Below are 22,917 nucleotides of genomic sequence, written 5' to 3' on the forward strand. Positions count from 1 at the left end.
GCTTAGTTTTGTGAAAGTGTAACATGGCAGTAATCCAGTGGTCTGACAACTGGAAGGGATGGTTACACAGCAGTCTACGATGAGATGTGTAGGTACTTAAATTTGTTTTGAATGACCTAGCTCAGGTACTGAAACTACTTAAACTAACATATGTATTTGTATGGGATAATATACCTTAAAACAAGAATGTTTACCCTTGATTAAATTAACTTGTGTGAAATTTGTACCATGTTAGAACACGTTCAGTACTAAGCCAGGTCAGATATGTCTATATTGCTCTGACATCTGCTCTGTAGGTAAATGGAGCGCGATGTCGGAAACTTATTCCTGAGTAGATTTATTACTGTTTGCTCTTGCACAATACTGTGAACAGGTATCTTAGCTTACTGTGGTTCTAAGCTTACTTTGGTTCTGAATTTATTTATTATGGAATGTCTTCAAAGGATAAAAGAAATGCACAAAACTTATTTGGCCTGTTTCTTTTCAATCTTTCAGACGCATTTAAAAACTGACTGTCAGTTTGAAGAACTTCCGTGTCCTCGTGCTGATTGCAAAGAAAAAATACTGAGAAAAGACTTGCCAGACCATGTAGAAAAGACCTGTAAATACCGGGAAACAACTTGTAAATACTGTAAAAGCCAAGTCCCAATGATTACCCTGCAGGTGCAGTATTTATTTTGTATATAGAACAAGATTCCATATATTATAAGGAATAACAACTCTCCCTGTGCTTCTGTTTAGCTGTCGGAGTATTGGCCACTTGGCATAAATTACTAAGTCAAAAAAGAAAACAGGCTGACTTCACAGAATCACAGAATAGTTGAGGTTGTCAGGGACCTCTGAAGATCATCTGGTCCAGCCCTCCTTACTCAGAGAGTATCAGCTAGACAGGGTGCCCAGGATCATGCCCAGTCAGTTTTTGAGTATCTCCAAGGGTGGAGACTCCACAGTATCTCTCTGGTCAACCTGTTGCAGTGTTCAAGCACCCTGACGGTGAAAGAGTATTTTCTTACGTTCAGTAGTAAAACTTTTGAACTTCAGAACTTTCAAAACGTATTTTTGCTGTGGAAGCACTGCTGCTGCATTGTCCGAGAATTGTTTTCTTTGTTTTTCTAATGTTCAGATTTTGCGTTTTAGAAAAGAAAATCACATCCATCAAGTAATACCGATCCTAAAATAACTTTTGCTAAGCATTTCGATTTTTCCATGAGTTGATATAGTACACACAACTACCATTGTAACAATTAAATGCTATACAGGAAGAACATGAGCCTAGCCACCGGCTGGAGTGATAGTGCCTTTCTATCCAGCCTTTCCTGGTCCTTTGTGAGCTATTATTCCTTTCTTCTGAAAGGAAGAAATAGTGCAACATTAAAACATGTCTTAGCATTACCAGTAATGGTATTTGTTACGCCTAGAGAACGTTACTGCTATTCTGGGCGTATAAGTAGCTTGTCTGATACACACCTTACTGTGCTTCAGGGTAGGTATTGAGAAAGCTATATTTGTTTAACGTGTAACTGGAGTGTGTTTGCATTATTTCCCATTGCACTGTATGATGTTGAATCTCTCTTACTTAAGTAATTTTAATACTTATTTTTACTTTATTTGTATAGTTTCTATAGTTTGACAATCTCAGATTTTAGAACCTCTTAGTACAGTAAGAGTGATCAAAACTTCATTTTCATTTGTACTTTTTGCTATTGTTAGATGAAGTCTCACAATGATGAGAAGCACTGTTTGCAGAGAGGTGCCTTTATGAAAAGGCACAGGCAGAATCTTTCCAAGTTCTGATTACATCTCTCTCTCGCTTATGGGTATATACTTGCAAAGTTTGGTGCTTCGTGTGTTTTCTGGCGTAAAGTAACTGATGTGAAAAGAGACAGAGATTAAGTTTACACTATGCTTATTCTTACAGTTTCATCTTTACATCTGTATCAGAATGTTTACATAGATAGATTATGGATGCTGTTCTCCAAGAATTTTGTTTAGATTAGAAATTGTTAGACAAAGAATTACATTCAAGAATGCCTAGAGTCTTAACTGACAAAATCAATGAGTATTAAATGAGTCTTGCTGTACAGCTAGATTTCCATATCTAACCAATATACTCACAAGCTGCTTGTAGGCATTGGCTTTTTTTATACTGGCAGTGACATTACAATTGCAATGCACTTAAGTTTCAAGAGTCTGAAACCATCCTAATCTTTTGGAAGAGCACAAAAGTCCATTTTAGTTCAAGAAGTCTCCCTTTAATCAAGTGTTGATGGATTTAACATTTTTCTTAAAAATAAATGTACTTTTATGAAATCTTTGAACTACCAGTAGCTTTCCAGATACACAGGAACTGAGACAACTTTTAGTCTATCACTTGTTTTAATTTTCAGTAATTCATGTTTTAGATGCTCTTGTTGGTAATGAGAATGGCATATTATTCTGAACTGCAGAAAAGAGTATTGGTTCTTTTCCAGAATCTTCAACAGTAGAGTTTTGAGTTGCTGTTGGAGGTGATAACATTTACTTGTCCAAAGAGCTTTAAGTGCAGTTTTATACTGCACTTGTCACTGTTTTGCTTGTATTAAAGTTGGTACTGGTATTCAACTTCCTGTAATGTTCTAAATAAGGCTACATTTATAAATCACAACATTTCCAAGGAATGTCAAATGTTCTAATATGGTCATTGTTTATATGTTTCAATGAACGTAAAACAAAAAAAAGACAGTTGCTTTGTGGATGCAAAAGCATCTACAATTAGAAGATCAGCAATTGCCTGGTATTGCTTGTTAATGTTTTTATTGACTAGATGTGACTATATAAATGCTGATGTCTGTGTTGTGACCTGATAAAGTGTTTCCTAATTGTACTTTAGTAATGAGGATTAGAAGCTTAATGCTACTCTACAATCAAATGAAGGGCTTTTTTTGAGTTTTCGGTTCAGTTTTCTCACCCAGAGTTTGAGTTCATCTCTAGCTCCTGTAGCCAGCTTTTTTTTAATGTATGAACAAATGAAGCAGGTCTCAGTGACTTGAACTGAAAATGGTGACAGAGGGGAGCATACCAAGAAAAAAGATATGCAAATGAAAACAAAAATAATTTTACCGGAGTCCATATGGTTCATGTCTTCATAGAATCCCATGACCTGTGGGGTAGGAAATCCCCGTTGTTGAAGACTAACTCTTCAGTTAGTAATGTTAGTTTGCCTTATTTTAGATTGCATTAGTCTTGCCTGCACTGTCACTGGATGAGTTAACTTGTCAATTGTTTTTCTATTTGACCCGTACATATGTACATACATGTATTTTATTATAAAGCTACCTTCTTTCATCTTTTTTTCTGGCAGACAAAGATGTGGCATTGTTAAAAGAAAATAATAGCCTGAAATGCTTCTGAATTGTTCTACTCCTCTAGGGAGAATCTACCAGAATTAAAGTGCTTTTCCCATAAAACTGATAACTGGATAGCAGTATTATGGTGCAGACCTAGAAGGGCAGCATTACTTAGAGCCTAGGCTTTTCACTACTGCCCTGGCCACAGAAGGATGGTCCTAGTCAGACCTTGCCAAGACAGTCTGGACTCTGCTCCATGGGCTGAAAGACAACTGAGCTGTTCACAGGCCAGGACTGCCAGTGAACATCTATCTAGAATAGTGAACATTCTATCTAGAATGATAGAATTTATTTATTTATTTATAGTTTTATATTTGCTAAGCAGAGAGGTTTGTAGGAGAGTAGGCTCCTAATGCTGCTGGTAGCCTATGTTGTCCTTTTAACCCAATAACATAGGTGTTCAGAGAAGGGAAAGGTTCCAGGTTCAGTTTCTTAGTATGTCTGAACAGATACGGTCCTGTAGCTGTCATTTGCTGGGAGAGTACCCTGGTTGCCGTGATAGAGTGTATTCTGGGGAGAGGTATTGTTGGCCTGTTGTGTTAGCATTTCCTGGTGGGGAGGGCTGAATCTAGCCCCCTCCTCCTCCTCTGTTAGGATGATATCCTAGCTACCAGGCTAAGAAGCAACTTGAGCTTTCTTTTGCTTTCTGTCTCTGACTGTCCATGTGTTACCCTGAGGAACCACTGTGAGTAGGAGGGACTGCAAGCTGCCATCAGCATTTTTGATGATCTGTTTTTAGAAACGAGGAGGAAAACATTTTCAAATATTCCCCATGTTCATGGCAGAGATTTGAGGCATATCTCAGAGCTTAGGTCTCCTTTACTCCATGTTTTATGTCAGAAATAGACATCATTACTGGGCATTATTGCTACCGGTTCTTCCTTTCTAGCAATCTTACCCAGCTAACCCTTTGTTTCTTCCTTTTCTCAACTACCAGAAATGAAACAATTTGTTTGAGGTTGAATGGAACACTTCAACTGACACACAGAAAATCTTTTTCCAGATTTTTCATTTTGATGAGGAAAAACAGAAAAGAAATGTGAATTCATTTTGATTGGACCTTACTTTCTTCATTTGCTATGGTGATTTGGTTTGACTGCTATGCTGTCATCAGCTAGGTTCAGATCAACATGCCTACCTTGCAGTATGATAAATTTCAACATCTCTTTGAACTTTGGATGTATAGCAGTGCAATTCATTCAGATGTGTGGAAGTCAAAATTAGAGAAGAATTGGAAAGGGAATATCTGCACATAGATTTGCTGAGTGTGCAGCACATGCTTCTGAAGAGCTTTCCCACGCACTGTATACTCTTACTGAAAGGACATCTGCAAAGGGTCTGCTCTCTTAAAGTGTCCATTTTTGTCGTAATTCTTGGGGAGAAAACTTTTTATTGCTATTTTTGTGTTGCTCTATGTGAAAAAATGTAATGGGAAGCAAATAGATTGACTCTGCATGAGGAAAATATGAGAAAAACCTTATTTTGTTTCAGGATAGAGAGCCATCTATTAAAAGCATAAACTATTTGAGCAGTTGCAGTTCTGTGTCACTTGGCCAATAGGGATTAAGTTGTCAAAAATCATTTATGTTCTTTTTTATTATTGTAGGATGCTTTTCTTTCTAGGTAAGTCCTCTCACTAATTTCGGATTAAGAGTTGATTTGTGGTTTGTTTGATTTTTCTCTTTTATTTTTTCTCTTCCTCTGTAGAAACATGAAGATGCAGACTGCCCATGTGTCATGGTTTCGTGTCCTCATAAATGTAGTGTTAAAACACTCATGAGGAGCGAGGTAAGAAGTCATGTCCAATATTGTGCTGAAAAATAAAATAGTTGTTTAGAATTTTTTTAGTAAGATCTCGCAAGAATTTTGCCAGAAGCCATTTACTTTAAAATGTGAGATCTAAAGAAAAGCTTTTTCTACCACACAGTTAAGTGTGATAACACTCAAATATTTTTAAAGATTTATTGGAAAATTATCTTGCAAAAATTAATCTTTTAATTTTCTGTCTTTATTACACTTGGCTTGTCCAAAATTAGCGCATGTCTTTCCTGCTTTCATTTCTAATACCACCCTCACCCCCCTCCCTTAGTGTGAAGCATCTGTTGAGCGCAGCAAAGCAGTCTCCTGGGGGTAGCAGTAGCTCGCTTGTACTGAAAAGAGACTGAGAGAACTAAAATTCAGTGCACATTGACAAGAGTTAATGAAGACTAGAAAGATCATATAAATGAGTAGGTAATGTGTAGAACCGGTACGTGCAAAAATTTAAAGTGCCATTAAATCTATCAAATTTTCAGGGGAAAAAAGAAGTAGTGACACTTCAGAGTATTAGTTTAAGATACCGGATTATGTGAATATGGCATTCCTGCAACCAAATGCAACAAGCAGTGATGATTTCTCTATTGTATAGAAACTTCCATTAATGTTTTAACCAGATGAAAAAACCCTGTCTTGTTCGAACGGATCCATGTCCTTGTGTATAGGCAGATGTAAGTAGCATCTGTCAAAGTCAATGTGCATATTTTTTTTCTAAAGACAAAATTATTCACCTAAGATGGGAAAGAGCTTATTTGTGTCTTCAGCAGTGTTTGTAAGCCTCATGTAAGGAAAGTTAGTTTTAGACATGAGGTTGAACTTTTTCATTGATACTTACTTCTAAAGTTGGATTCTTTTTGTTTCTTCAGTTATATTGAGGAATTAATAATCACATCATAGTGACTAGGGTGCATATGGCACCTGCCAAGCACAGAGGTAGTCTTTTCTGCCAGGGTAGCAAAATCTAAAATATATGATAGATACTGAGAGAGAAAGTGTGTATATACCTGTGTTAGCTGTTTGGGCTAATTCTGTCAGTGCTTGCTTCTGAGATTAGACCCTGGTACTGGAGCACTTAGGCTTATTTTAAAATCTTGACTTCAGCACTATTTTGAGGTGAGGTATATCTGAGTGCTGATAAGAATTATCTCATTAAAGCTTAGGTCAGTGTATCATGCAATTTGTAGCTTTTTCACATATAGCCGAAATTGGATTCTGAAACCATTGGCAGAATTAGAACTTAAATCATCATCTTGCCCTACCTATATCATCTGTTGTCCTATGTTGTTTAATTTTTTCTGATATTATGCAAATGTATGTATTACTCAGCTGCATGGTTAGGTACAACTACTCTAATGCAGAAAATGGGAAAATGCCTGCCTAACAGTTTGAGAAAAAAATCTGTAATGTGTAAAAAGTGGATATCTTTTTGTAGAATAAAAGGCAATTTTTCATTTTTAATCCATAACTCGTTGGTAGACTTCTAGTTTGGAGAAATTGAAGAAGTAGTGTTCTAGAAAAGCCTGTTACACCATGTCTCTTTCTTATTTGGTCTTTTTTTTAATCTGTGTATTTCTTTTGAGACATAGAATGAATTTCTATAGATAGTGTTTAGAATATAATAAGTGTATATCAGAGAAGTGATTTATGCATCTCAGATTTTAAAGACTGTCCTGTCTGTACTAGAGCTACAGGTTCAAAGCAGAATTGGTTCACCCCTTCTTTTCTTGAAGGTGGATGAGCTAAGTTGCATGGGGCTTTTTGTAGGGGAATTTCAGATGAGATCTTGAAACCCAAAATAATGATGCCAGCTGAGGAGCTAGCCCCTAGCTCATGTCTGCTTTATGGGAAATACAAATTGCAAATCTCGTTCTTATGCTATCCTTTCTAAAAATGGCTCTTTAACTTCTAGGCAGTTTGCATCTGCCTTTTGTGCTGCAATGGCTGCTGTCTGTATATATGTACATGCTTCTGTGAATTGGTTATTTAAATGAGAAGTGTTCTGTGCTCATAGTAATCCAAAAAATGCAATAAATCTCAATCTGTGAAAAATGCAGGCATTTTACTAATTCGTTTTAATCCTGTGAACTGCATTTTAAAAGTGATTCGATTGTACCTATTATAAAACTGTCTGTTTCATGCAGTCTTTGTGTAGTTTAACTGTTAAATTTTGGCACTGAGAATTGCATGTTTTGTTTTGAAAAATTGGTTTCTCATGAAATTAGGATTGGAAAAGATGTACTTTACTACAGTGAAACTGATCTTAGAAGACTTATCCAGAAGACCAGTAAAAATGACTTGTTGAAAAAACTAGTCACTCATTGAAGTCAAATGAAATCATGCAGATAATTGTAGAGCATGTTCTTTTTGTTTGCTTTTTTTAATTGGATTGCCTATTGAAATGGTCTTTAGTAGAAGTTTCACTGTATATTAAATGTATCATACTGTATACTGTATTGGCATGTGCGTGTGGTTTACATATGTGTATATATAGTATTTGCACTTTAGGTCAGATTGGAAAAAATATACACACGTGTATTGTATGTTCTGCAAATGGCGCACACAATACAAATCTGATAACCTGTGCCCTTTATGTTTTGAGCATTATCATGCAAACGTCTTTTGCCAAAACTCACGTTTTTTTCCTATTGCAGTTGAATGCACATTTGTCAGAATGTATTAATGCCCCAAGTACCTGTAGTTTTAAGCGTTATGGCTGCACTTTTCAGGTCAGTATATAACAATTATACTTCCCAATTGATAAAAATCTGCAAATACAACTTAACGCTTTGACATGAAAATTTTGATCTTCTCTAGTATTGGTTAAGAAAAAGTTATCTAGTTTCACAAGTGATTATGTAGCAGATGCTTGGGTTTGCACTTCAAAAATAGACAATATAAAAGGCCCACACATTCCTGCAATGCTTTGGGAGTTAAATTATTAGGTATGTCATGTTGAAATAGAAAAATGATATATGCAAAGAACTTTTTTACTTAGAATAAAAGGAAGGTCACTTTTGTTCTTCAGAAAATAGTATAGTAACTTCAGTTGTTGCTGTGAAAGAATTTATTTTCTTGAGCTAGATATGTTTATATTTTCTCTTGTTTGTGTGCCTTAATATTTTTATTAAGGTTAAACATAGGGTAGCCCACTTAAAACATACGTTTTTATGTGCATTCGTATGTCTGTGCACATAGCTGTGTAATAAAAGCATAGCACCAATTTACCAAAATTGTAGATTTTAATCCTGGCAATCACTGTGATGTGTCTAAAAAAAATAAAACAAAGCCAAGCCCTCAAATTTAGTTTCAGTCATATTATTTCCATTCTCTTTCAATATTCTACTTCCTATACCTATATCTTAGGGAATTTTGATGCTTATCAAATTATAATGAAGGGATTATTCAGGAAATTTCAGAAACTGCTGACAGGAAAAAATTGAGTTTATCAGAGAGTGTCATTAATTTGAAAGGCCATGGTAACTTAGAGACAAGAACTATAAGCAGCAACACTTCTCAATAAACTACTTACTGCAGGTATTTCCAGCTTCTCAAAACAACGAGCATTCGTCTCTTTAAATATTGACAGTACAGTAATGCTCTTAGTGGTAGAACTGATCAATACTATAACCCTGCCCACTGTTATGTCTTATGTATTGCCATTCATTTTATGTATGTATATGTGTGCATATATGTACATATATCCACATATATATTTTTAGTATTTTATATAGAGTACATACCTTGACGATCATTGAAATCCGCTTTGCAGCACATCTATCACTGAAGCTAATGTATACTGCATTGCAAAACACTGAAGAAGGTGTAATGCAACACAATACAAATAAAATGATATGGTCTGCATCTTATGTACTCTGTATATGATCTATGTGTGTTCTGTAAACTCCTATATAGTGGATATTTGTAACAGCAGTTGTAGGTCGTGCAGAGGCAGCATATTAGAATATCGCAGAGCAATCATGGTAGCATCTTAAGAGACAAACTAGTCATTGTAATATCTCTCCAAATAGTTTATAAAGCTGGCAGTGATGATAAATTTATCTCAAATATTTATTTTTCTTAAATACTCAACTGAGGGAAAATTCAGTGCTTATGAAGCTGTTTATGAAATACAACACAAGTTTAAATTATGATTTGGGGAATTGGACATTTTAGGGTTTTTTAAATGACTCAGGAGTTTTATTGTAATTTATTTAGTGCAAGGCTACCCAGAAGACTCTAAAACTCAATTCACTTTGTAAATCTGTTAATCTATGTCATCTCTGATGTATTGAGCGCATTGGATGGAGATATATGGCAGTTGAATAAAACTCTTGCTGTATTAAATGTATTCCTGACTTCTGTAAATTCCCAAGTAGACTTACCTTCTCTCTACAATTCTCCAACATGCATCCATGAACCAAAATATGTAGTGTTGGTTCGATGTCTTGATATACTCTTTCTTTGTAGGTTTAAAAGAAGTGGAATTGGCTAAAATGTATAAATTCTTTGTTGTCACAGGGAACAAACCAACAAATTAAAGCACATGAAGCCAGCTCAGCAGTGCAGCATGTTAACTTATTGAAAGAGTGGAGCAATGCTCTAGAAAATAAGGTATATCTTCTACTCACTTCTAACTTTCGTTAATTTCTTTAAAACATATCAGAGTACTGGAAGAAGCGCCTTTTTTTTTTTTTTTTTTTTTGTCTAACAGCTGTTCAACAGTACAGCTAAAGCACCAGTAGGATCCAAAAGTAATAAGTCACTTAGCATAACTGTACCTTTATTATAAAAAAATGCTGTGAGAAACTTGGCTTCACAACTCCGTATTCAATTATCCTGATTGGTAACTTAATAATAGCCTGTTTACATGGATAAACTGTCCTACATTAAGTTTCCTGTCCAAGCTGCTTTCTTGTAAAGGAAAGGGTTCAGGAAACTGGCAGTGCTGTGACCTGTATTTTTGTTACCTCAGTGTATATGTACATATATATATTTTTTTTGAGATAAGATTATTAGGAATGCCATGTAATAAACCAATTGTTTACTTTATTTACTTTCATTATTGCTCTCCAAACTTAATGACCTGCAAGGGTTGATTAAATTAGACATACAGTAATTCTTGGGTGTGTTGATTTCTGCTTTATTGCTGGACCAGAGTGAAATTCATGTTGCAGTGCTTCTTTTGCACTCCTGGTTTTTAGAAAGTCTTTGGGATTTGGGAGATGCTGGAGATCACATCAGTAACAGCCACAATCTTGTGAATAGTTTAAATTGCTTAGCCTTATAGTCTTGAAATAAAATGAAAGACTTAAGTGATTTTATATTTTAAATTTTATCTTAAATCTTTTGAAAGAACTTATTGTTTTAAATAACCATTAAAATAATTATTTTATTTTACTTTTTTTGCGGTGTGGTGGTGGAAATAGTCCACAAAATTACAACAACTGTGCTACAAAGGCAGGCAGAAGAGTCGTGAGTCTCTTTAGGTTTTTACTAGAATGAGTCTAGCAATTCAGTAAGCGTGAAGATCCCAGTGGAAGCTCAGTGATGATTAGGTATATATGACTTTTGACTTCTGTCCTCTCACAGCAGATCACTAGCTAGAGTTTAGCAAGCCCTGTCTGGAAAGCATATTTCCTTTTGATCCACCATAGTGATCTCTGTCCTATGGATTTCCAGCAAGATCCTACAGCCACTGAAGTGTAGTTTTAAAGCAGAAGTTAACAGGAAGAGCAAAGTTTGATGGTGTCCCAAGCACCTTGGTCCATGAACTGCAAGTTTCTTTTAAACCTGAAGTTCCATTAGGAAATAGTCTATTGAATCTAGAAGTCTAGGGTAGTTTTGTTTTGTTTTTAGGATGCAGTTTTTACCAGGTGTGTAAGTTTTAGTTTGATCACTAAAAATATTTTGGTTTACTTTTGCATTTAAATCTCTGTGATAATACAGAAACTGTGTTTTTGTTTTAACACATAACAAATTCATATCCTTAGTTCTTTTGTCATTAATCTGATTACAACTATATCATTTGGGAAAAAAAGAAAGGTATTTCCTTTTAGCTTCTAGTATAGATAGTTTTCTGCCTTTTGTTAGTTCCAGGGAGGTGCTTTATCATTTGAAAATGCTCAGCAATTCTTTGTTTTTCTTTCGTAGATCTAAGAGAATAAACACTTTGCTACATTTTTTTTTTTATGCTGAGTTTTTTTTTTTTTAACATCCTTTTAGGACGTAATCACTTATCATTGTTTGTTTGCTTCCCTTCCCCCTTTTTTCTTTTCACTTCCTGCTTTGTAGACTTCTTCCTATTCATAATAAAGAGTTGAATCATTGGAAATCCCAGGACAGTGCCAAGTTACAAGAATAGCTAACCACATATCATATGTCAGTGACTTTACGCTAGAGAAGGGTAATAAAATGATTTGCAACTTCATTGTTTTTCTCTTCTTCTAGATAAAAATTAATCAATGCACTGCAGGAAGATAGTGCAAAGTTGACTTAGTTGATGGTTATCACTGAAATCCTGGACCCATTTTTAGTCAGTGGAAGTCTTGTCCCTGGTTTCAGTGGAGTCAAGATTTCGTTAGAGACACTCAGCTTGGTTTGTACGGAGGGTGAAGGAGAAGCAGCAATGTGTTCTTTAACAGTGTTCGCAGATATGCAAACTGAAAGTCTTTAGACTTGCAAAGCTTGTGCTAAGTTAGGAGTTTTGTATTTGAATGGTATTGTCGACAAAAAGTAGTAAGAGGAGGTCAGGCTTAAAATCTTGCATCAAAACTTTCTAGGGGATGAAATAAAATGTGGTGCTTTGTTCACTGTGGGAGTTTGAGCTCCCTCAGATTTCTGTGGTGTTGGAGGTAATGATTTGATCCTGATCTTGTGTCCTGGTCCCATCCTTAAAAAAATCTGCTGTAAAATATTTTTGCCTTTTAATGTATGACTTAAACATGGGGCATGTCTATTTTAATCCAATTTTTTGTGTCATACAAGAGTTTTTTTGTTCTTTTTTAGTAAGCAATAAAGCAAAAGTACACAATAACTTGATTTGAAAAACAGCTAAGTAAGAACACATTTATCTTATACTTAGTATTTTAGTTCTGAGAAGGGAGGAAAGGAATCTGATTCATGATGCAGTTTGTAAGTAGATGCTGTGTTTCCTTTATGCTGTTTTTTACATTAAAATAAATTCAAAGGCTTATGCCAAATACAATTAGGAAACTGTATTTAATGTTAAAGATTTCTTATTCACAAATTGCCACTGAACTACAATTATTGAGTTAGCAATGGCAGTTCTGTATGATTAAGGACTGCAGGACATAATAACTGTTTCTCCTGTTCTGTAAAATTGTGTGGAAAATCTCAGTATAAGATAGACCCACATATTGTAGCTTGTACAAAAATGAAAATGTGATGCTAGTGACATAAAGCACAACCGCCTTATGATTAGGATGCCAGGGGAGGAATCCATGAATGAAGAGGAATATAAAGATCACAATTAACTAAATAACTAATTCATTAAGGAAAAGGAGGATATCAAGTAGCTACCCAGCAGATGTGAAATATGTGGGAGTCAGGGTACTAGTTTAAATTTCCACTTGTTCTTGATAATCATTTCCAGTATCTAGGCAAGTATTCCTTCATCATCAGGATTATTTCTCTCTGTACTGGCAAATTTAGCTTTGGCTCGTTTCTGTGAGCCTATCTTGCTAGTTTTTCATATATAAAATAACCAACTAATATATGTATTTATGTGTGTGTATATATCTATATCTATATATATCTATATCTATATCTATATATAGATATATACATACAGACACACACATGCTGTACTATATTGAAAATTAGATATACACATATAAGAATGGTCTCTGTATTTTTGGGCCTCTGTCCAGTGAACATGCTGAAAGTCTGCAGGCCTTTGACAATCCTTTTATGTCCAGTTTGGCTAGTTTGGGGAACAAAATTATTTACTGTTTTATATATACAGCAGAGTAGCTTCTTGAGTGTAGGTATACAGTGACATATAAGTAATACAGTTTCATCAGATCAGAGGACAGCTAAGGTAGTGGACTACCACAGGGGTATCCACGTTAGAGGTAAAAGTTACTTGACCTCATAAACTATAGCAATTGTATTGAAATGGGTTAGATTCTTTTGGCATGTGAAATGAACAAATAATTGATCTTAATGGGAAGTATTTTCAAAGTGTTTTATTGGATCAAAAGTAGTGCTGCTTCTTATCCAAGAATCTAACTTAGGATCTAATCAGTCAGGCCATGTCTGCATGTCATTTTGGTGTGGATGTTTGTGTCTTATTTTCTACAAGTTTGCAGCTGAATAATCTTGCCTGAGGAAAATGAGATTTAAAAAAAAGCAGAAAAAGACCCCACCAATACACCCTATTTTGTGCTCTGTTCATTAGTGTATCTGCAGTGACAGAGAATATTTTCTGTATTACTTTTGTCTCCCAGGATATATATTATATGATATTCTTGTAACAAGGCTCATGTTTTAAAATCAGAATGAGTCACTAATGAATATATTCATAAAATATCTATACAGAGAGAGAATATAATGTGCGGTCTGCATCTCCAGCTCTTTAGTCCCTCTCTACTAGGAGACACTGTTGGATTTTTTTTTTTTCCTTCAGATGCATGGATTGCTTCTGTATTACCTCATGTCAGTAGTTTTCATCACCATCACATTCTGTGAAGCCAAGCCAATCCTGTGCAGATGCCATATTTCTTTAAATTTGCTATAGATAAGAATAGATTGAAGTAGCTGAAGAAGATTAATGTTTCTTTCCCCTGGCTAGCTGTTCTCTGGCATTACTGTCTGTGCAGAGCTCAGGTTCTTAACACAAATCTAGAACTAAATGGGTTGTTTCCTCAAAACACCAAGCCAGTCCTAAGTTAGTAAGCTGAAACTAGGGAACCAGACCATTAAATAGCAAAACAGATAAAGGAAAGATTATATTTAGACATAAGTTCTGTTGCTGTTTGTGTATCCCATCTGCTCCTTTATCAGCCTAAATTGTACCAATACCACTCAGTGGAAGTGGAAAAGTAGCTATCAGAAGCCATTTTTAAAATTTATTTTTCCCCTAACAAGACATGGAGAGAGATTTTACTAGGATCTCATCTCAATCATATATGTAATATAGTTTAAAAATATTGAAGTTGTAGGTATTCTTAATAAACATTGGCAGGAGTAATTGTAGAATTTTTTCCAGGTGGCCTTGCTCCAGAATGAAAGTTTGGAAAAGAACAAGAGTATACAAACTTTACATAATCAGATTTGTAGCTTTGAAATAGAAATTGAAAGACAGAAGGAAATGCTGCGGAATAATGAATCTAAAATACTTCATTTACAGGTAAGAAATTCAGAATCTCCCCATTAAAGCAGAAATGATAGTAGCTTCTGTTGAAGTGAGGTGTTCTGAGGGGGGGAGAGTCTACCTTGTTACGAAGGTATTCTGAAATTCTTTTCTTCTGGTCAGTAGCTGGTTTGCTATGTTTGTTGGAGTAAAATACTTTGCTAAAACATTGCACATTTCTATCCCATGCTAAAATGGAGAAGATTTGTTTAAAAAGGGAAAAAAAAGGACAAGCAAAATTACAAATATCACCTGAAGAATCATCATCATTATTTTTTTTTCCTTTCATTGAAAAAAAAAGAGTTTGCTTGAGGAACTACTGCCAAATTGGAGGAAAACATTAGGCCCCTTAAAACTGTTATATATTTGTTGTATATTTATTTTCTACTTGTTGGTATATTAAAAAGCATTAATCATGAGTGAAAAAGACTTGTGTGGAATTCATCTAAACCCAGTGCAATGCATTTGAACATACTTTTAAAAATCTTTGTTCCTTGTCTTCGAGCCTTCTGAGGAAAACGTATCTATATAGTCTTTTGCCAGTAGGTCTGAGTTTAATTTTGTGCTCTGAATTGCCTGGCCCACAAGCCAGTGTCAAACCAAAAGTCCTGTGAATGCTCTAGCACAGTGCTTAGCCCAGGGTGAAATAATTTACTTTGCATTCAGAGCTGACTTGAAATGTGGTTGTTGGGAATTTGTATTATCTTGGATGATATTAACTACAATTGGGTAAACCTCAGGAGACATTTGACAAACTGCTACAAAGACATCATTTACACATCATAGCATATCTACTGCTAGAGTACCAGATACCTGCTTTAGCATCCACCTTAAAGGAATACAAATAGAAGCAACTGTTGTATGACTGAAATTCAGAGGGTATCATATACAAGAGCTCAGAGCCAGGAGAACCCTCAATGTTGCTTTATAAGGATAGCTACAAGTTTGGCAATAGCAACGTTTCTCTCTATAGTACTTAGTTCTTGCCACATTCAGTCCACGTAGTAACCAGTCGTGCTCTCCTTAGTCACTATTATTTGGTCTAATGATTGTTTAGAATATGGCTGATGCTTACAATATTGCATTCTGACACTGGGAGATTAAGTCTTGTAATTATTGGTATTGCTAATTGAATCTACCAGGAGGTAAGTTAATATGCAAGAGTGGCTTTTCACACATTCTTTCTCAATCTGTAATGAGAAAAGAAACAGAGAAAAGCAGAGCAGAATTTTTTGATTGTCCTGATAATTAGTTGCGATGTCTCAATTTGCCTAAGCTGCAAGAGTGTTACTAGAATAAATTTTCAAACAATATGTGTTCATGAAGAAAAAAATTAAAAAAAAAAAAAAAAAAAAAAAAGTTGGCAGATTCCAGCAGGTGGCATTTTGGTTGTAACAAGTAGTGGAGAGGATATTTGGGTATTTTTTTGTTTTGTTTTGTCTCTCCTTCTCTTTACTGCTTCTTGCCAGCTATTTCAGTTTAGTTATTTTAAGCCAAACTCTGTTTTAGAGCTGTTTCAACCTGATTTCTTCTGCTTACTGGAACGGCCTGGTTCAGTTAGGTTGGTAAGGGCATTCTGGAGATGCACCTCAGTTGTTTTTCCTTGGGCAATTTGGTTAGCCTCCTTTTGTTGCTCACTAGGAGCTGAAGGAATTAGTTACCTCTTGCTTTTTTCTTTTTTTTTTCTTTTTTCTCTTTCTTCTTTTCTCTTCTTTCTCTTCTTCTTCTTCTTTTCTCTTCTCTCTCTTCTTTCTCTTCTTCTTCTTCTTTTCTCTTCTCTCTCTTCTTTCTCTTCTTCTTCTTCTTTTCTCTTCTCTCTCTTCTTTCTCTTCTTCTTCTTCTTTTCTCTTCTCTCTCTTCTTTCCCCCTCCAGGCTGTGTTGAGCCACTATGGCTATGCTGGAGCCATAGATATTTCCAGTGTAGGCACACAGGCATTATTTGCTTAGTCTCCAAGTCCTATGCATGCTAGTAATTTCCAGTATAGTTTCAGTAATAGTTTTCATGCAACCTTTGTTAACTTGGGAGCAACTCTTTTATTGAGCACAGTTGGCATCACCTGTACTGTGAGACATTTAGTGCAACTAGTGTAAAAGTGTGAGAGGTGTCTGGGCACTGGCAGGAAGCTCTGCCTTGAGATCAAATTAATTTTGTATGTACTAGTCTCCAAGGAAAGTGTTACTACTTCTTCTGTCTCATTTCTACTAGCTTTACCAAGAGGGCATGTGATATTTTCTCGATTGTTGTCTTGTGGAAAGGAACTTTTGCAGTGTCTCTTATTGAGTGCATGAAAGCATTCTAGCAAGTCAAGTTGTAAGCTGAGTGTGGACATGCAACAAAAAGAAAAAAAGACAGAAGAAGCAATGACATTATGAATATAACATGACTGAATAGATAAATTCCTTCACAGAGGGAGGATGCACAGTTCATTTCTGCAGTCAAGTAGTACCTTTAATTCCTTTTATTTTCTTTTTTCAGTTTTGCTATGTAAGTTGCAATGGCAATGTGTGCTATGAACATCTAAAAGATGGATAACTGCAAATATAGCTTTCTTTAGTTCTTTATGAAATTTCCTAAGTTTTTTTTATTAATAAAATAGTATTAAACTTCTGGAAATAGTTTATTAAAAAAAAAAAAAAAACTAGATTAAAATCAACATCCAGAAGAACCCTAAATGACTTACCAGATGTGCAACTGTAGATTAATGATATGGAGAGGTCAGTTGCTGGAATAGAAAGTCCATGCAGAAAATTGATGTCTACTTGAAAATTTATGAGTACAGTGTGAGACATCGATGTGATTTCTGATGGCATAATTAGAGAGAATGAAATTCTTCACTGCTGCATTAAATTCAGATTAAGTATGTCAGTATCTCCCAGCAAGAGACTTACGGATCTCTGTTGGGTAAAATGATAAAAATCCTAGTGCTTTACAAAAGTGGAATATAGATCTAATTTTTATTATTGTATGTCATGAAGAGTTAGTTGAAATACTATGTATTTGTTGACAATAAGCTAAAAACTAAAATAGATTGTGTAAAAAGAGCTGGAGTATCGCATACCAGTTGGTGGAGAAGAACTGGCCCCTAGTAATAACTCTCAGAAAACTTTCTCCTAGAAGAAAAATAGCGTACAGTTCTACATCTTTGCTGCTTTTCTGATTCATTGAAAAATGTATTTATTTATTGTATTTGATATTATATTAGGGCCAAGAGGTCCCAATTAGAAATCAGAGCTTCTCTGTATGAGGCACTGTGCAAACCAGTAACAATGTTATTGTTCCTTCCTTGGAGAGTTTATTTGCTGAGAGTAGAAGGGAAAGATCAAATTTAGGCACACCTTACACCTATTTTTGCATGTTAACTGTAAGCTGCTGGCAAAATCTTGTGGCTTTGCTTTTACAATGTTAATTCATGCCACTTAATGGTATGTTTCATTTTATGTGTATAGCTAACAATGGTCCTGTGTTTTGTTTTCTGATTACCATCAGTCTAAAAGAAGAGGGTATGAATGTGTTGGTAGCTGATGAATGGTATGTCTAAGACCACAGCCCATGTATTTCAGATTCAGTATGCAGCTTTCCTTTACAAAGTCGTAATATTGCAATTGATATATGTAAGCTTGTTTTAATGCACCAACATAGCAGTAAATAGCTAATTTTGAAATTAGGTGGTAGTTTTGAGATGCAACAAAATAAAACCCTAGAACATAATGATTTTGCTAGTTGACTTGTCAAATTGACAGTTTTCAATTAATCATTACAGACTTTCAGTATAACTGAAACCACATGATTAAAAGCAAATGTCTAAAAGGGGAAGTGAAGGCTGCATGAGCCAGAAGGGTTTTCCCCATTGGTGGGGAAAACTGAATCCATACGCCTAACCAGAAAGCAAGTGCAAAATAACTTTGTATTTTCTTGTTTTATACTGCAGAGGTACTTTTTAAAAATTAATTGAATAATTAATTGAAAAAATATTTTACAGTTGTGTATACTATATGATACTGTACATAAACTATAAAGTTAGATTTGGAATTTAACTGTAACTGGTAGCAAAAGTAGTTTCTTGTCTCTAATATTTCTGTTCTCATTTAAGCTTCACAACTGAATATGAGGTTCTGGCTAAAATTCCTGCTAGTCCAACTTAGCTGTGACAATATAAAATACTATATATTTCTTGCATCAAGTTTGAAGTAGACTGGAGAATGTGATGTTCTTTATAAGGTACTGAGGTGCTTGCAATATCCTTCTTTCAGGGAATAGTAGACTTTCTGTATTCCCTGAATTTACATTCAGGGAATATAAATGAATGTTTCATGACCTTCCAAAATCCAGCAAGCACCTTCAGGATGGATGGCCTATTCAATTTAGTAAGCAAGTGTGGGAATTTTAAAAGTACTTAAGTTCTACTTATGTACTAGTTCTACTTACGCTCTTTAGGACTTGCGCTCCTAAGGATATGGGCACACAAAGCTATTACTAAAGCTGAAGTTACTGTGTGAACTTATAGCCTGCTACTAATGTTGTTTTGTCTGCACATGTGCATACTTTTGCTCCATGTGGAGTATAAGAGAGCTAACATATTTCCTGAGGGGTAGGTTATTTTGCTTTTACCCCTTGATAAACACATGCATGTGGGCAGCCACTTGGTTCACACTGTGCTAAGTTATTGCTGTGCCCATACTGTATTGCTTAAGTACTCTTGAATTAATCCAACATATGCCACCCCGTAATACTGACACAGAGGTATTCAGAGTATTGTTCTTACACTGAAAACTTTTTTTTTTAAGGCAAGAGCACATTACCAGTTTTGTTTTTTTTTTTAATTGTATTGATTATTCTGACAGTGCTCTAATATTATTTGCCAAGTGTTTTATAAATACTTGGGTTTAGCAATGCTTTTAGTTAAGTTGACACTTTGTTTTGCAACTGACGGAAGCTGAGATGTCCAGAGACTTCCTTATGGCCATATAATAAAGGAGGATAGCTCTGCTGGAGTGTTTGCATAATTTTTTAAATTCTCTGTTTTTAATTCCATCCTTATTCTTTTGAATTTTAAAGGTTTTGTGCTATTAAAATATTTGACCTTAGTGAAACCTGTTTATATTTGAAATAAATCTTGTTATAGGTATATAATCCTTATTTAATTTGCATAATTTGTCTTTTTGATTTTTTTTTCTTTTAACTCTAATTTGTTTAATAAAGCGAGTGATAGACAGTCAAGCAGAGAAACTGAAAGAACTGGACAAAGAAATCCGCCCCTTCCGACAGAACTGGGAGGAGGCTGACAGCATGAAGAGCAGTGTAGAATCCCTCCAGAACAGAGTGACTGAGCTGGAAAGCGTTGATAAAACTGCAGGGCAAGGAGCTCGAAACACAAGTAAGTGTAAGCACAGTGAACTGAAATGCTACACAGCAGTTTGTCAAAGGAAAGATGATATCCCTTGAATGTCACTCCCACTGTTTTTTCCCTGTGGAAACATCAATAATGCTAATTCTTCTGATTCTTAAATAGGAAACTATTATCACTTTGTTAATGATGTGAGTATCCACCTGAAACTACCTGTTTTGATATCTATTACAGAGGGGGATATTTCATCCAAAGAACAGTAGGAGGTCTGTTTGCTTGCCGAACAAAATGAAAACTGGAATTTGTCAAGATAGGGTAGATCATATTTAAGAGTTCAAACAATCAGGCCAAGGAACTTAACATTTAAATAAAATCATGTAAGATAAGCCTGCTTTACAAGTGCATCTGCCTCCTTGTATTGCATATTGGCCAGCATTGCCAGTATGCAAAGAGAAAGAATAATGTATTAACTTTCATGCAAGAGAAAGAAAGGTGATGTTAAAAATGAACCCCCTTCCAAACTGGATGGTTATTCTACATCAGAATGTAGAATGATCTACATCATAATGTAGAGCTTGTAGGATAATACTTGGCTTGAATTTTCTGTTCTGTTATGATCAACTTTAGATGAGACGCAGCATCTCTTTGAGTAACCAGTGGTGCTTCTGAATTTTAGAGTGATTATGTAGGATATCAGACTCTTTCTAAGGCCTCCACTGATGATGATGATGATCTACAGATAATGCTATTAACTGTTTTCTCAAAAAATGGAAGCCTCTGGTTATATTGCTTATTATGGTGACTGATATATTTTTTAACAATCTTTAGAAAAAGCACTTTTTTCACACTTATCCTTCCCATTTTCTAATAGGCCTGCTAGAGACCCAGCTGAGCAGACATGATCAGATGCTGAGTGTTCATGATATTAGGCTGGCTGACATGGACCTTCGATTCCAAGTTTTAGAAACAGCCAGTTACAACGGAGTATTAATTTGGAAAATACGAGATTATAAACGTCGGAAGCAAGAGGCAGTCATGGGGAAGACTCTGTCCTTGTACAGCCAGCCCTTTTATACTGGATACTTTGGATACAAGATGTGTGCCAGAGTTTACCTTAATGGAGATGGCATGGGAAAAGGGACGCACTTGTCACTGTTTTTTGTCATAATGCGTGGAGAATATGATGCATTGCTTCCTTGGCCATTTAAACAGAAAGTGACTCTTATGCTAATGGATCAGGGACCGTCTCGACGCCACTTAGGAGATGCCTTCAAGCCAGATCCAAACAGCAGCAGTTTCAAGAAGCCAACTGGAGAAATGAACATTGCATCTGGCTGTCCAGTCTTTGTGGCTCAAACTGTTCTAGAGAATGGAACGTATATTAAAGATGATACTATTTTTATTAAAGTCATAGTGGATACATCGGATCTACCAGACCCCTGACATACAATGGGGGAGGCAGATTAAGCAGAAGACAACTCCGTTTGGGGGTTTTATATCAGTTTGTCTTCAATCAGAGGTTTTAAAGCTCACAGAACCACCTTGTGGAACAGAAGGAAGAGTTTGAAGGCATAACTGCATAGGGTCCAATTGCGAAAGTAGCAACACATTAAGAAATCATACCATGGTATATTTTTTAATAGAACTAGAAACACTTAAGCTCTGAAGAATCATTTATCCCTCATGAGGATAATGATTATGGTCAGAGGGGATTTTTTTTTAACTTATTAATGATCAATAGTCAATTGGAGGTGAAAAGACATATACAGTATGTGCTGAATAAATTACTGACTCTTATTCCTTTAAGCTAGAATTAAAAACAAAGAAGTTCACATGTGGGCTAGCTGGAAATTGTCAGCATGTTAAAAGAAGAAATGATGAAGTAATGTTGCAATTATGGTATTATTTGAAAAACTGAGGTGCAATCTTGTCTGAAATATAGTATATTGTCTTTTTAAGGCCTCATCTGGTCTCTGTTTTAATAATTACTTTGCCAGAAGATCTTGGAAAAGTATCCATGTCTTCTTAAAAGTAACTGAATCAAAATCATATTTTTATTTAAAGTTCTATTGTTACAGAAAACATTTTATTTTAAAACTGTTGATAGACTGATATTTCTTGGAAGAAAAATAGAAGATACCAAACACTGGTTATCACTTGTGATAGGAAAAAAAACTATTCAATTCTGTTATTTCTCGTTAGAAATGTAAACCTACAATATATGTCGTAGTTAATGACACTATTTCAAAATTAAGGAAAAATCACTCATGGATGCTGTGCATCATTATCAGATATATAATTGTTTTCACCCTAAAATAGGGCATTTGTTGAACTTTGGAGTTCTAAACGGAATCCTGTACATTTTTTAAAGTTCTGCCCCATGCTTTCCAATCAAGCTATATATGTTGCACATTATGCTGTCAGCACTATATAGTATTTTCAGTATTGGGGAGGAGGAGTAGTGCTGAAAAGAAGCCTGTATGTTTGTTCTGTACTAGCAATCATTGCTTCTTTAAGGACAAATCAGCAATGTCTTAATGCAGTGATGGTGACTTGCATGCATACATGTGCCTTAGATGTGCTATGCTGCTTATAAACCACAGCTTTTTATTCAGATTAATTCTGATAACTGAAATGGTAGTTTAATTGGACGTCAGGCATAATGTTTAGCCTTATCTTCAGAGCCCTTAGGTATCTTATGATGTGCAAAATAGAAGCCCAAGTCCATTTCTTTTGGTCACTGCAGCTTCTGTGGCTTGGCCATGGCGAAATCTATCTTTAATCAGGTGCTGGAATGTTATGCTCAGTGCTCCTATGGAGCTTGGACTAGACAGTCTCCGTGGCCAGTGAGAAGGAAGGCAACATTTTTCCTCTAATGCCTGTGGTTGGAAAGTAGCATGGCTTTAAACGGACTCGTGAGAATTCTGTGGGCTATGAATGTATACGCTCATGGCAGCTTCTCATAGCAGACAAGCATCCTAACAGGGAATGCACAGG

The 22,917-nt window shown here is 35.4% G+C and overlaps 1 protein-coding gene across 1 annotated transcript in view; it reads left to right on the forward strand.

The window, feature by feature from the left end:
- The window catches only part of TRAF3 (TNF receptor associated factor 3), a 46,386-nt gene extending 24,573 nt beyond the window's left edge, over window positions 1-21,813 (forward strand). The window contains exons 5-11 of the mRNA XM_062576684.1: window positions 496-663; window positions 5,094-5,174; window positions 7,853-7,927; window positions 9,720-9,812; window positions 14,431-14,571; window positions 19,776-19,950; window positions 20,792-21,813. Of these exons, the coding sequence (XP_062432668.1) occupies window positions 496-663; window positions 5,094-5,174; window positions 7,853-7,927; window positions 9,720-9,812; window positions 14,431-14,571; window positions 19,776-19,950; window positions 20,792-21,363 (1,305 nt within the window). The 3' untranslated portion in view covers window positions 21,364-21,813. The remainder of the gene's footprint in view (window positions 1-495; window positions 664-5,093; window positions 5,175-7,852; window positions 7,928-9,719; window positions 9,813-14,430; window positions 14,572-19,775; window positions 19,951-20,791) is intronic.
- The last annotated feature ends 1,104 nt before the right edge of the window (window positions 21,814-22,917 follow it).

Source organism: Rhea pennata, chromosome 5, assembly GCF_028389875.1.
Source record: "Rhea pennata isolate bPtePen1 chromosome 5, bPtePen1.pri, whole genome shotgun sequence".
NCBI lineage: Eukaryota > Metazoa > Chordata > Aves > Rheiformes > Rheidae > Rhea > Rhea pennata.